The 16,018-nt window shown below is 33.7% G+C and overlaps 1 protein-coding gene across 2 annotated transcripts in view; it reads right to left on the bottom strand.

The window, feature by feature from the left end:
* The window catches only part of LOC149807219 (nucleoporin NDC1-like), a 110,100-nt gene that overhangs the window by 82,244 nt on the left and 11,838 nt on the right, over window positions 1–16,018 (bottom strand). For both annotated transcript variants that reach the window (XM_089963722.1, XM_089963715.1), the window contains exons 3-5: window positions 6,505–6,606; window positions 4,723–4,894; window positions 334–457 (exon numbers count right to left, since the gene is read on the bottom strand). In XM_089963722.1, coding sequence (XP_089819848.1) covers window positions 334–457; window positions 4,723–4,894; window positions 6,505–6,606 — 398 coding nt within the window. The remainder of the gene's footprint in view (window positions 1–333; window positions 458–4,722; window positions 4,895–6,504; window positions 6,607–16,018) is intronic.

Below are 16,018 nucleotides of genomic sequence, written 5' to 3' on the forward strand. Positions count from 1 at the left end.
CATGGTTAGTTCTGGCATCACTTACAGCTAAACACACACGTTCGTTTACAGTTATTGTTTTTGCAAACATTTACAGAGAGTAAACTAAGCAATTCAGACATATGAACATTGAAGTTTTTTTGTTTCTAACATCTACAGTTTCCTGCACCTAACCACCACCTAAAACCATCATCATAGTTGTCAAGAATGTATACATATGACTGCTGTACACACACACACACACACACACACACACACACACATATATATATATAGAGTTGAACTTATACAAGGTACATAAAGTCTGAACTTTCAAACTGCCTAAAGATAATATGATTAAGTCAAGAAACTCACCTGAAGGGCTGGAAACTCCATGTAATTCTGTTGTTGAAGATAGTGACGAGTGAAATAAAACAGCCCAGTGTAGATCCCATAAAGAACCAAAAATAAGTGGTACTCATTCAAACAGTATGCATCACTGCAAGGAAAGTCAAACAACTTGAATTTTGATTTCATAATTTATATCCATAAACTAAGAGGATGAGGTTGCAATTCCAGAATGTGCATGATATAAAACTAAATTATATTATAAGCAACAACAGGAATGGTGCAATTAGTTGCCTCCAATTTGATTAAAGTCTAGATCTATCTATAATAAGTAGACCTGGTGATGTTCTGTTGACCATTAGATTCACCATTTTCATGGTTTATAAAGCCTCAGTCAGTTGGTTTCCGAGGCTTTTACAAGTCTAAGATTTCCAAAAGTTTTAAGGAGTATTTTTTTCTAACAAACAACTGGCTCTGTATGTCACAGTGTTTAAATCGGTATAAAAGAAGAAAAACATAATTAATGCAACACTTGAGTAAACAGAAGCTGCTCGATGTGGTAACCACAAGTGTCATTTGACTAACCCAATTTTATCCCATATTATGTATTTATCTATTCACTATTTTGACAAAATATGTTGATCACAAACATTCTGAATTTAAAAAGTGATACCGTTTATTCCATTTTGATGTTCTATATACCCAAAATAATAAATTCAGTTAGTTTTAGAATTTTTTAAAGGAAATTCAAGAACTTCTAAAGGACAAACCAACTTTTTCAAAATTCAGGGAGTTTTGGTTTTCGGACAAACTTCACTGAATTAAAACATGAAAACCTGGATTCAGATCAAATCCATACAAGCCAATATCCGGATCTGATGCAACTATTGCATTTTCAGGGGCTTTTTTTGTTGCTGCTATTATTCCAAACGTTTGTAATTATGGGGCCATTTCAGTAAGACTTGCAGTCAGATTATAGGGGCAGACATGTCATAAGTGAACACAGAATTCCAAAGATCACCTGAACATAAACTTTAATCAATACCCATCAGACTTCCTTTATATCTGAGATCGTTACTATAAAATGCAAGTCAAAATGGACAAAATCATACAGATATTGGTCAATATGCACATCTTCATATCAGGATTTTCATTAAAAATTCTTACTAGAGAGCAACACTGCCCCCACCCATCCCCACCACATGCTCTTTTTAGGGGTCACAGACAAAAACCTAATGATCATCAAAACAATATTAGATAACTTCACATGAAAGTTCTTTTGAAAATGTAAGACAGATAGATATCTGTACCAGAAAGATGGGAAGAAAAGAAAATCAGTTTGTAAAGATAGGTAGAGAGTGTTGTGTGTCTGTGCATGCATGAATGTGTATACATACACAGACAATGAAATTGTGCAACTCAAAATATTTGGTTTCACTGCTCTTAATTTTCATTAAAAAATAAGTAACTCAATTAACTTTAATACAGGAGCCTCGTTAATCTGGACACCTTGCTATCTGGACATAATTCAATGAAAAAGGGAATTCCTAAATGTTAATTTGCTCTGTTAATGATGAAATCCGTGTTCCAGATCCAGAAATCAAAATCGGGGACCAAACTGTAAAATTACTATAAAACTTGTCTCGATAATCCAGAAATAATAAAATTTGAAAAATCATATATGAAAATACAGTCACTCATATAACACAGATTCACCTACATAAATTTGGAGGTGTGTAAATGTATCAATCTCTGGTCAAATTCTAGTGGTATGTTAAACTTATCAATTGATCAAGTAATCATGTGTGTGGAAAAACAAAGTAGTGTGACGATATTGTAACCAGCGATTGGATAAACAAAGTCTGTTTTAGCTAGTTGCTGACGGGGGTGTTAATAATTAAATAAACACACTGGGATCATACCGTCCACACTTTTTGACTTAACATATGGTTAATAAATTAAGTGTGTCAATAAGCCTCTTTACTGTTTATCAATTGTATATAACAGTTTATTGATGGCTGTACAAATATAGTTGATTGATTTAAGCTGTGGACAGTATAGGGTTTCATTTCAAAATAAAATTGGAACGTCATTTATCAGCTCATTAGCAGCTATAACAGCTGTAAAATATGACTTATAAAAATGACTGCATTTTATTAGTTTATCATAATGCATGTTATAATAATGTGAAATAAGCACAAGTCAATAGATGTATTCATTAACTTATTTCAACCGTTATTGAATATACAGTACATTTACAGATAGCATATACATGTACATGTATATGGTATGATGACATCGTAAAATAAAAATGTGCATGATTCAATTATCCGGAAAACTCGTTAACGAGGCTCTTTTGTACCATTCATTTCAGTCTTCTATGAATCCAAATCATTTTATTTAGACAAACAATTTCAATTTATTTTTAAGTCTTCACGAGAAAAAAATTACATTTAAAAGAATTTGTAAGAAATTGCATTACGAAATTCGCATAAGTCAGCAAATACCCATATATACACATAAACTACTACTATATCTACGAATGATGATGAGTTTGGGATAATAAAATAAATAAAACTACCAGATGGGACTAGAAATACACAGTTCTAGTCCCAGTTCTCAGTGTATCAATTTTATTTTAATCAGGTTTCAGGACAATAACATTAAAAAAATAATCATTTGCAAATACTACACATAATTTGTGTTCTTATGAAGAATGCACTCACTGAATTCTGGTTTCACATCCATCACTTTTTGATACCATGTCAATGCAAAAGGAGGAAAGATTTGATTAATGTTGAAATATTAAATATTAACATCAAACCTATATCCATAATAAAAGCAATATTATGTTCAAGTAAAATGTTTGTAAAGTACACTTACACATTAATGAACTCCAGTTAGGAACTGGAGCACATTAATAAAGATAAATATTTTATCCGTCAAAGCATACTGATTAAGTGATACAGACATCTATGTATGATGTCTAACAAACCTACCAGATATAAATATTTTGTCTAAACTTGAAATTACTTGTGCACACATACAATGCATATTACTTTTCTGAAAGGAAAAAGCACAAAATCTTGAACAAATATCAGCTTAGCCTGTGTTGATATAAAGTTACTCAGCAAGTTTTATCAAAATATGTTCACAGATAAGATATGTTGTCCAATCAGAAATCAGATCACCTCATTCATATGCAGACTTTGCATATTTAAAACACGAGGCATACCTTGCTTATATAAGGCTACACTGAAAGTTTCGTCTAAACCTATTTATAAATAAAGTCAACAGAATTTCCACAAGCAATTATTTACAGAAACATGTCAGACACTGGGATCACATCATCAGCTCACTTGGTCTTGAGCCAGATGCCAGATGAGCTAAAAACCATGAGTTCAGTTGCAATCAGAAGATTCTATCATGCTGTGCATCCATCTGCATTTGAAAAGATGCACACAAAAATTTGAACAAATTCATAAAATCAGTAACTGGTCAATATGCACTAGAGTTAAAACAATTTGCAAATGTATTGATGCAACAATATTTGTGCTGTTTCAATACATACACTGATACTAAAGGTGGAGAATCAATTCAAAATGATATTATATTTTTAAAAGTTACTTTTAATTTTCAATAGCCATGAATAATTGTTAGTCATTTACCTCTTTATTCTCAAAAAAAGATGCATGTCAAACTGCAGGTTTTGTATTGCAATATGTACATGGCACAGGCATGGCATTCCATCTCTAATATGCACACCTCAGATGAAGAATAATATTCAGTGGGGGACTAAAAATCATTGTAAGGCAAGTGAAATTTCACTGAATTTTCCAAAATTGTACATATAAGCTGGGGCCCTGAGTAGCCGAGTGGTCTAAAGCACTCTCCATTATGGATCACTGCCATCTCACCTGTCTGCGTGGGTTCGAGTCTCAGATTCAGCCAATGTGGGTGAGAAAGCTTGCCAGTAGCTTCTCGTGGGTCAGTGGTTCTTTCCGGGGGTTTTCCCAGGTTCTTCCTCTACCATTAATACTGGCCACCATGTATAGCCTATCATGTGCTGAAAAATGGCGTTAAACCCTACAACAACAAAAACAACATATAAGCAATATAAAATAAAAAACCACAGAATATCATCACCAAATATTATTATAATTTTAATAATTATTTCTTTTTTGTCTCCCACTGAAAGCAAATATCTCCCTTCTGGCTCTTGAAGGCAAGAGTCTTCTCTCTCAAATTCTTACTTAGCTTGACCTGTTATATGAGGTTCCCAGAGTAATTGTATGTTATATTAACAATGATAATGGAATATGCTAACTCTCTTAAATGACTGAATCCATGCATGCACTCCATCATGCATACAACTTAAGTTCTAGAATCTATGCACTTCTTAGCTACATTTACTACCTGCTTTCATCACATTTGAATGAGAGGTTTGCGTATCTCCCTCCAAGCATACAGGTACATGTCCATGCAATGATTCCCCCTGTCACTGCACATACAGTTCCATAGGTCACACACTGGGTTTTACACAGATGCAAAAGGGCAGCCAGTCTGGTCAGTGATATATCTGGTACAACTGAAAATAAAAAGAACTAAAACAATGGTGAGCACAATCCTCACATAGATATACCAGACCACTTTCAAATCCCAACCAAATGTCCTGCTGCAGACAATAAGGTGGTATGATGGCCTGAGGGTTGCTTATCAATCAAGCCATAGTAAAAACAAAAACCCAATGTTTGACTGTTAAATTTAGTTGCAATCGACCAAGCACACTTTTGAGAATTCATTTATTTTGTAGTAATGCTGGTTATATAGAATGGCACATCATCATCATAAGACAAAATTTCAAAGATCAAATTCAAGCAAAAGTTAATTTATTGATAAGTACAGATTTTGCAGATTATACAACCTTTCGTAGAACTTTTTCATATGAAGCTACACATTATGGTTCCTCCAATATCAGTAACAAATGTGACCATATCGAAACTGTACTTTTACCTAAGTTTAACCCTTACTGGAAGTTAACTTCATTGTCAAAATACTTGGCATTGCTTAATAGTATTTGGATTCTTCAAAATAAATACATTGTTGAAAAGCAGACAGCTTTTCCACTTTTGTAGCAACAGGTACATATTCCTTCCTTAATAAGATCAATTATCTTACAATAGCTGTTTGGATAATTGACAATACATACTGATGCAGACAATAAACACATGTAGTATGAACAGTTTACACTAAACCAACTCTGCAACTGTTTTAATAGCAATATTAACTATCATAATACATCAACAACAACAATCAAATGCTTGTCAATCAATGTTGAAATGAACTTAATTCCATGAAAGTATGCTTTAAAATAGAAAGAATTGTAGGTCATGTTGTGTATGTTGCACCATTACTCCCAGTGGAAGAGTACCAAATGATAACTAATTAATCTATCAGTAAATGCAAATAAATGTCTCACCATTAGTAGCAATTTACCAGTTTGAATGTGTTTAGTAACCATTGAATATCACAGGCATAAACTGAAAAGGATCATAAACGTGATAAAATCTGCTGTTAATTAAAGACTGACTGGTTCTATCTGAACATAATTTACTAATATACTATAATTTACACATTGCTACTGATATGAAACAACGAGACCATTCAACTCGAGTAACAACTATTCACTGTTTTGCTATTTAAAACATATTATCTTCAAGAAATTTGATGTATATCTGTAAAATAGGACAGCTGAAAAAAAAAAAAAAATTGCAACATGAGTGATGGGGAGTTTAAAAATCAAAAGCCTAAAATTTCTAAAACTGATCATTTTGTGACACAAAATTCCATTTCTAGGGATAAAGGCCCTCAAAACTATATTGCTTTAATCATTACTGCACTATTATACAGCCGGCAAACAAATCTGCTTGATGCAAAATTTGCTATATGCAAAACAAATTTTTTTTTACCAAGAATTTACAAACAAGGTATACAAGTTATCTCCCTTCCCAGGTGGTAGGTGCAATGAATTCCATTCCAAACTGTTGCCTAGGACCTAGGAAGAATAAAAGATTGAGACTTAGTGAGGTTGTACATGTGTATATGCTTTTATCTGTGCAGTCACTGACACCAGGAGTAGTACAATAGCTTTCCTTAGCTTTATAAAGTCGAGACACAAAAAAAAGTAACTCCTCTTACCAGTGAATGTTCTGCTACTGATGACATGGAACAACACGCTGACAAGTGACAGAAATGTCAATGACATTATGAAAGGCAAAGAAATCACAGCAAACAGAAAATCTGAAATAAAGGAATCAAAACAAAGTTGTCATCAAAGTGATAGCTAACTCATTCAAAACAATAAATTGTCAAAGATCTTAGAATTCAAATCCTTTACATTTTGAAACCAAAACCAAAATCCATGGTACATCTAAAACTCCATTTACACTGTCTGGTGAGAACCAAGCATATTTTACAAGTATAAGATTCTGCTCAACCAGCAAGTACAGAATTATAAAAGATGAAAATGTTAATTTGATCATGTGAAAAATTATTTCTCAGAACTTACTTGGTGACCCTTGAAACAGAACTTGTAAGTAATGAAAAAACTCAAAACCATCTGTACTCCATCTGGTAAGTGTTTATTAGTAATGAATAGTGAGAGTGAAGCGCTCTTTAGTTATTTTGACCTTGGGGTAACCATAAGAGGGGTGTGATCTACGGTTCCCCTCTGCGAGTCCTGCATTAGGGTCAAAGGTCTGCTGCATGAAAATTTCATTGACAATTTCTCTAGTTTCCAATGTATAACCATCAGTACTTTAGAGGCAGATTTGGTTCAATATAATTACTACTGTGGTGGAAAAAACTAAATTATTTATCTTATACTTTATGGTTTCTGGAATTCTTGAGATATATCCACCTTGCATTTGAGCAAATAAACTGTCCTCTAGCTTCACCCATGGTGCTATACTTAAGTCTAGTCAAAATTCAGTTGTATACTTTACACATACAAGTCATAAACTCAATAAGGTACAAAAGTACAAGCAATGACTTTTGACCTGACCCTAAGGTGATTTAGGTCTGGTTATCAAAACTCCATTATAGAAGTGATTAGATGTGTACCATTTACATTCATAAACAATTAAACATAGCTAGAAACATTTTAGTGAAAAAGCCATTTAAATACCACTTATCAAGCAAGAGTAGTAATGATATTAGGATTTCTGAGATGGTCACTATGGTGCCATGTTGTAGGTCAGATGACCACCACTGTCCTTCAGAAACACAGTTACATGCTGCTTAAGTATATTAATGAAAACCCTTATGTTCTTATAACCATACATCCTCAAGAGGAGAACAGGATTTTCAAGATGGCCAACATACTGACCATATTGGATGTTAAATCAACAACATTTTCATTCAAGACAAACCAAGCATAAAAAGAAGACTTTCACTGAAAGCCTGATATTGCTATGGCCATCCATTTAGGATTGGTAGCAATACAAAAAATGTAGTAACTATGTTGGAAGTAAGACCAGAACTATTTTCATTTAGTACCAACTAGTCATCTGGTGAAAACCCAGTGCCAGTAGAAGCATACATTCAGCTATAGAATATAATTTTCAAGGTATTCTTCATGAAGGCCATGTTGGCTGTAATATTCTTAACCATTTTTAATTAGGACCCACAAGGCATCATGAGGAGTCTTAAGTTTTGATATAACTAGCCTTTCACGAGAGAGAGAAATGACAGGTTTCTCATGATGGCCATTCTGGCAGCCATACTGGATGCTGGATCTGTTCCATTTTCTTCCAAGACCACCTAAACATATCAATACATATTTCAGTGAAAATGCCATTTAAATATAAACATCTAGTAGTGATATGATTTTCATGATGGTCGTCATTGTGGCCATGGTGGAATTTAAATTGGCAACATTTTCATTTGTAACTAAGTAAACACCAGAAAGACAGTGGTGGTCATCTGACCTTCAAATGAAAGCACCATGTTGATATGACCATCTGTCATAGTAGAATTTGAAAATGAATGCCATGGCAACATAAGAAGTCTTTTTATTATAACTCCATGCCAATATGGTCATCCATTTTAGAGGAATAGCTTTAAAAAACTTTGTTAGATGGCTGCCACTGGATGTTGTATCAGCACAGCAAAAACAACATCTTCAATGAATACAAGAAACTTTGGTGGCTTACAAGATTGAAATGGGCTTCTTTAAAATACTACTCATCAAAGGTTATGTTAATGAACTTTCAAAGGCAAATAGACCCATTGAGCTGTAAATCAACCTTGCCTATAATGATGTGTTGTTGTTGTTATAGGGTTTAATGCCATTTTTTCAGCACAAGATAGGTTATACTTGGCGGCTAGTATTAATGGTGGAGGAAGAACCTGGGAAAAACAAACCACCGACCCACAAGAATGCTACTGGCAAGCTTTCTCACATATCCACATTGGCCAAGCCCAAGACTCGAACCCACGCAGACAGAGGTGAGATGGCAGTGATCCGTGACAGAGAGCGCTTTAGACCACTCGGGGCCCCGTAATGTTGTGTAATGTGTATTCAACCTAAATCTCGCCAACTTTAGCCTTTTCATAGTTATGACCCATTTGATATGAAAATCATCATTAATTTTAAGAAAAAAGAAACAGAATAATCATACAATGTAGCAATATCTTAATTAATTGGAATCAATAGTTTCTTCACCACTGAGAGCCATGTGCATGTTCATTTACACATGTGTACTCCAACGCTGTATTATCATGGGCTCTATATTATCACGGCAAACAGGATTTCCCAATTAATTCTGGACACGCGCCATCTTGCAATTGTTTACAGATATGTAAAGCTGTAGCCACTAAGGATGCAAATATCGTACAGCACAATATCCTCTAAAATGTCTACATTTTTTATAAGTTTACAATGAAAAAGAATGATCACTTTTTTGTAAAGTGCATTCATTTACGTTTATCATCATATAAAAACTCCAGTGGAACTTGCTATACCAGCATTGGCTTTGATTATGAAATATATTCAGTGTATTATCTGATGTTTGATGAGTATAGGTCATATACTGCTTGTGTCATACATGTCTTTACAAGGTTAAGGTTGCAATTTCATTGCATGGTAGCTAGTGTGGACCAAAATTTACAAAATGTTGCTTATGATCATACTTCAAATAAATATATAAGAATATAATAACAGTTAAACGTTCTTGAAATCAGTAATATTTCAATAATATTAATAATAGTTGTTATATATTCACATGTCACTGCCCTCATTGCATTTAAAATTCATACAACGTTAAATAATATTTGCTTTTAATTTGTAATTTTGTTATTCATGGAATTATGTTTGAATTACATATGTGTGTTTGATTTTATTATTAGATCCTTTCATTTATTTTGGAAATATTATGCCAGTACAAGCGTGGACATTTCTTTTCATAGGTGAGTGGTATTTTATATTTATTATAATATCTGCGTGCTCACATACGCAAGTTAGGCAAATACCGTGATAATACAGAGTCGTTCCCATATGGTACGTTAATCTGGGTCAGTCACCATATGCTGTTATATATATTTACATTTACAAGCTTCGATTGACAAAGCATTCTTATAGGAATAGAAAGAGGGAAAGTCATTGAAACGTTATAAATTATAAGTAAGCAGCAATAGCAAAACAGTTTTATTATGTATTGATAAGAACATTAAGTACCGCGATAATACAGCGTTCCAGGCTAAATGTTGCAGCCTTATTCAGTAATTTGTGCACAAGAATGTTAATATGAAAAGCAATCTTTTTTTGTTCATAGCAATCTTATTTCATGAAGTCAACCAACAGATCAAAACTAAACTATTCTATAAATTTGTGATTCACAGAATACATATTTCATATATACTAGTTTTCAAGTTGCGTCCAACTGAAAACTGCAAAAAAAACCCACAGATTTGCCATAATGCACCAACAGATCTGGGTCTATGCAGTCTATTAGGAGAAATAAGTAAAACAAACAACACAGACCATCATCTACCAGTACAAGATGCAATGGCAGATCAGGGTCTGTGCTGTTCATTTTTGGACTTGACTTACAAGTGAGTACATACAATAATCTACACAATTAATCAGGATAAAAGTAGCAAAAAACAACTGAACAAAATAATTTACTGTATATAGTTGCTTACATGTCAACTCAACTACAAGTCACACACACATTTTTAGGGCTACAGAAAAAAGTCAATTTTTCTTTGACCATCATATAAGTATTCTGCAAATCAGATCTTGCTGAAGGGGTGACTTTTCATCAGAGATAGTGATTTGCACTTTGGAAAAATAATATAAACTGGATAGACAGATATGAGAGAGAGAGAGAGAATAACCACAAATCATTATAAAATAAAATACTGTGATAAATGCATTAATTCAATGATGGGTCACATACAGTGCCAGTATAAAATTTGCTCTAAATGATCCGATTAACAAAATCCTGTAATATGTTAATTCCACAAGCCTTACAAACAAATGATAAGTCCATATTTTTGTAATTCAAAGTATCCTATGTTGCTATATAATTGTATTGGGTACATAGTTCAAAAATTCATCCTCAATGTCAGAAAAAGTTCTGAAATCCTCCTTTGTTGTCCAGTCATTGTAAATATCATCTAACTCCATTTCCACAGCTTCACTATCAAATGTGGAAGCTTATTTAGAGACTGAGCTTGAGCTCTGTAAGTAATACTTTGATCATTCAGTCTGAACTCTATAAAAGGCTGCAACTGAAGATGTGTCAATTGTACAGCAAGATCACAGGTAATTCAGGTAACTACCCTCCATTACTTCGCACTGAGCAATTATCAAACTTGTGACTTGATCAAAGGGTTGTCATGTGGGAAAACAATGAGGATAATGCATCTACAAGCTAAGAGATTAAATTCAAGCATTCAGTGGAAGATGTAAAACTCACTTTGAACAAGTACATGTATTAAATTTGCAGCTTGATCAACAAGATTGTCAACTAGCAAAGAAAGTGGGTACTGCCTTTAGAACCAAGGGTTTACCAGGCTATGAGCACTGGCCGAAAACTTGGGAAATATCAATTGGGAATGAAATCTAAGTGATGGAAAAGGAAAATACAAATTAAATCAAAACTTTTATTACATCAAACAGTGTTTATACAGCAAAAACACAATATTAAAAAAATAAGGTTATTAGGGCTTGCAAAAAAAGGAAGCAATATACTTGCTAGTCAACAACCATGGCACACAAAAGTGAAGGATACTTTACTTTGTGGTGAGAAGTGTTTAATTACCTGCAATATTTTCAAATTATTCAATGCAAAAAAAAACGACATAGTTACAAGTATTGTGCAATGAATACTGTCAAGAAATGGATGAGCAAAGTGCATACCATATATGCATTTCTGAATGGGAATAGCAGCATGAAAACATACAAATATTTGAATTGCAATAACCTCGTATAACTTAGCCCTGAACAACTTCATGAGTCTTATGATCCTGTAGCAATTCATCATTTTATTGTCTCCAAAGATAGTTTATTCCCAATGAGAATCTGAATCAACAGGATTTACAACAATAAAAGCTAAAACATGTGCAAGTCCCATACATTGCTTTATGGCTCCTACAATGACTCCCACATTCTTCATGCAATGTCTGAGATGAGTTCCGTACATCAGGGCATTTATTTACATCTCTTATCAGGGTTCCAATCCACTGTCTCTTATGAAAAGCAAAAATAAAGGATAATGTAAATCACAGATTTTGAATAATAAATATTTAATTTGTTTGTCTTTTTTTCACATTCTGTGATAGGGGTATCCGAGTGGAAGAGTCATCTAAAGCGCTCACCATTACGGATCACTGCCATTTCACATCTGTCTGCATGGGTTCAAGTCTCTGGCTTGGCCAATGTGGGTACATGAGAAAGCTTGCCAGTAGCTTCTTGTGGGTCAGCGGTTCATTTTGGGGTTTTGCTCCACCATTTACACTGGCCACCATGAATAGCCTATCCTGTGCTGAAAAAATGGCATTAAACCCTACAAAAACATTCTGTGGTATGGTGTAGAAATTACTGCAAATTAAAAATGCAAAACATGTGAGCATTGGATACACAGCACTTCCAGCTCTCATACAACAGCAGTTCACTACAGGCATTTTTATTAATTTGAATCCATTTGAGGTGTTGTAACTTCATATATTTACCGATATATGTATACAAGACTAGATAAAATTGTATGTGTTTTACCCCCGACTAACATGCTATTGTATTTTGGCTGCTGATATTGTTTTATCTCAGTATACAGCTGACAATATTGTTTCAGGTCAACATATGGCTGATAAAATTGTTTTAAGTTCAGTATGCAGTTATTTAAGTTGTTTTAGCTCAGTATGCAATTAACGAATTGTTTTAGCTCAGCATAAAGCAGCTGATATTGTTTTTAATGTAGTATATAGCTGATATTATTTAAGCTCAGTATGCAGTTGATGATATTGTTTTAGCTCAGTTTAAAGCAGCTGATAACGTGTTTAGCTCATAACACAGGCGATAATAATGTTTTAGCATATTATATAGTTGATGATATAGTTTTAGCACAGTATACAGCTGATGATATTGCTTTAGCCCAGTATGTACTTGGTTATATTGTTTTAACTCAGTATATAGCAGCTGAGAGAATTTAGGTCAGTACATGACTGATATTGCTTTAGCTCAGTATGCAGTTGATATTATCTTAGCTCAGTATGCAGCTGATGATTTTAAGCTCTAATATGCAGCTGATATTGTTTGAGCTCTGTATGCATTAGGTATCATTTTAGCTCAATATAAAGCACCTGATATTGTTTTTAGCTCAGTACATGGCTGATGATACTGTTTTAGCTTGGTAAACAGATGATATTGTTTAAACTAAATAAGCAATTGATCATATTATTTTACCTCAGTATAAAGCAGCTGATAGTAGTTTTTAGCTCAGTACATAGATGATATTGTTTCACCTCAATATGCAGCTGATATTGTTTTGCTCAGTATGCAGTCTTTATCTGGAGATGACACTGTTTTGACTATTATGCTACAATGCAAAGCTAAACATTAGGACCATTAACTCATTCAGCCCCAGCACTGTTATCATTATCACTGCTGCTATGCCCCAGCAGCACTAAGCCATGTCTAGCTGCTTGTGCCCCACAGAGTTTTTACCTGTTTGGAAATTCTTTTAAACATCATGCAGATGCATTCACTCTTACCTTATTTTCTCTTCTTATATCCAATAAAAATCACACGAAATTTTCATCAATTATTCCAAATGAATTTGTCTACACAGTGATGAATTTTTCCCCCTATTAGTCCAAGTCTTTCACAACTTATTTATACACTATTTACAAAATTATGTGCAACATTTTTAGAAATATGTCATCAGCCCTATCATCATCAGCATCCTCTTCTGATGATGATTCAATCTCAGACACTTCTATGTCCAATCTAAATCTCGCAAAATATCCAACTGCCGAAGATATCTTTTCTCTGCTTGCTCAATATTTTTGTAATGAAACCCAAGAAACTCCTAATTTTCACTCTCATTGTCATCAAAAATCACACTTACGTCTGCCATCATTAACGATTTTTCATGAACAGAACACATGTAGTGAAACTGCTATCAATTAGTAACCTTTGGCTTCTGAACAATTCAAATTTTCACAAACGAAAGTAAAATCATTTCTGATTGGTTTAATATTGGTCTGATTCTTGGGGAAAAAAACCATTTGTAACCAATCAGAGACGTATTTAACACACATACACCACGACTGGAGACGGGATTGGCCATTGAATGCAGTAAACAAACCACAACTACAGGCGGGATTGGCCATCGAATGCAGAAACCAGATCAGGTGTACAGATGAGATCGGAGCCAAATGAGTTGAATGTGGAGAGGAAAGAATGTATGTGATCCCAATGCACTTAAGCTTCCTTGTTCTATGAAAATAATATAGCTGTCAGTTAGAGACTGAGAACTTTAATTCAATAATTTTAAGTATTCCCCAAGATATTTGACAAACCACTTAACAATGTTCTTTTTCAGTCTCAGTTCTTTAATTTATTATATGGTGGATACTGCAATGGCCGCCTGACATCCCAATCTGCAATGTAAAGCTACTCCAACAGTCACTAAATGCAGCATTGACAGAAATAATGATAGCGTAGCACAGTTCTCTTTTATTTCAGCCAACACAAGTCTTATCCATAAATTAAAACTTTCGAATTAAACATAAATAAGAATTATTGCCAATTTAAAATTTACACATCAGCCGTATGTTCCAAAACTCCTCTTTAGTTGCAAAACTTAACCATGGTCACTTCAGCGTGAAATGATGGTCACCTATCCTACATTTGAGGGAGAGTGATATGATCACGAAGAAGCATCCAGAGACACTGTTATGATCATGCAGCACAAATGCACAAGAAACTGAACAAAATACGAAATTTAACCTAGGTGTGGCAGATGGACAGTCAGAATATCATCCATCTGGATCAATGGAAGTACAGATGGTTGAAGAACAAAACAGTATATCCTGCTTCGCATTTATGACGGGAAACTGTGCCTTTATTATCAACCCACTTCTTATAAAAAGCATCAGGGATACTGTGATACCCTGTCTGTCCACCAGTCTGTCAGCAACCATATTTCTTCTTAAACTGCTTGGTGGAAATTACAAATGTTAGTGACTATGTTGCCTGGGGGAACCTTATCTCCTAACAGCGATGTTATTTACTGCCCCTACCCAGGAGATCAAAAGATAGCTTCAAATGAATTTTTAATTATAATGACATTTTCAGATCCATTTCAACAAACTTTATAAATGCAAAGTTAGAAGATGCTATAAATATACAATGGATTCAATTATTTGATGGGTATTAATTTTCATGGTTTTTTTTAAATAAGACATCTGAAAAACTAAATTTTGTGGATTTGCCTGTCAAAGTTTACATATTTAATGATATTAAAGTTCAAGGATTAACCTTTATAAATTATCCAAAATAAAAAATATGAAAGAACAAAACTATGCCAATATAGGTTGGTCACGTGTTTTTACTCAATCTTATCAAAGTTCTGACACTAAAGGGATTTTTTACTCTCAACCTCACACCCCTAGGGGATACACTGCATCTCATTTCTTCAAATTAGAAAGGTGTGGATCAAGCAAAATGTGGTATCAGGAGGATTTAAATTTTCACATGAAAGTTTCCTAACTGTTATTAAAAGTATACATTTTTGCTTTATGTAGATGGAATACAACTGTGTGTTGATTGTAAATCACAGAAAAGTGCAGAGAATAAGCTAAGTGCATTTATTTTGAACACATTTCAACAGTAGTTAAACACGGATGAAGGATCGATGTAAATTAGCATGAAATTTTTTTGGGGAATCCTTTCTTTATCATTTCATTCCTTTTCAATAACAATATTACTTAAACACTGCACACTCTTTTTCTCCTTCTCTTTACTGACATAACATACAAATTAACGGCAGTGAGCAGAACCAGCCGCTCCTGGATACTGCATACAAATGTATGTATTAAACAAAATAAAATGCTCTATAAATTATTTTTTCTAAAAGAGTTCATATAAAACAAAAACATATAAAAGACACAATTTTATTACAGTAATGAAGCTGAATTATCAAAC

Source organism: Sinohyriopsis cumingii, chromosome 1 (assembly GCF_028554795.1).
Source record: "Sinohyriopsis cumingii isolate HCF-2022 chromosome 1, ASM2855479v2, whole genome shotgun sequence".
Taxonomy (NCBI): domain Eukaryota; kingdom Metazoa; phylum Mollusca; class Bivalvia; order Unionida; family Unionidae; genus Sinohyriopsis; species Sinohyriopsis cumingii.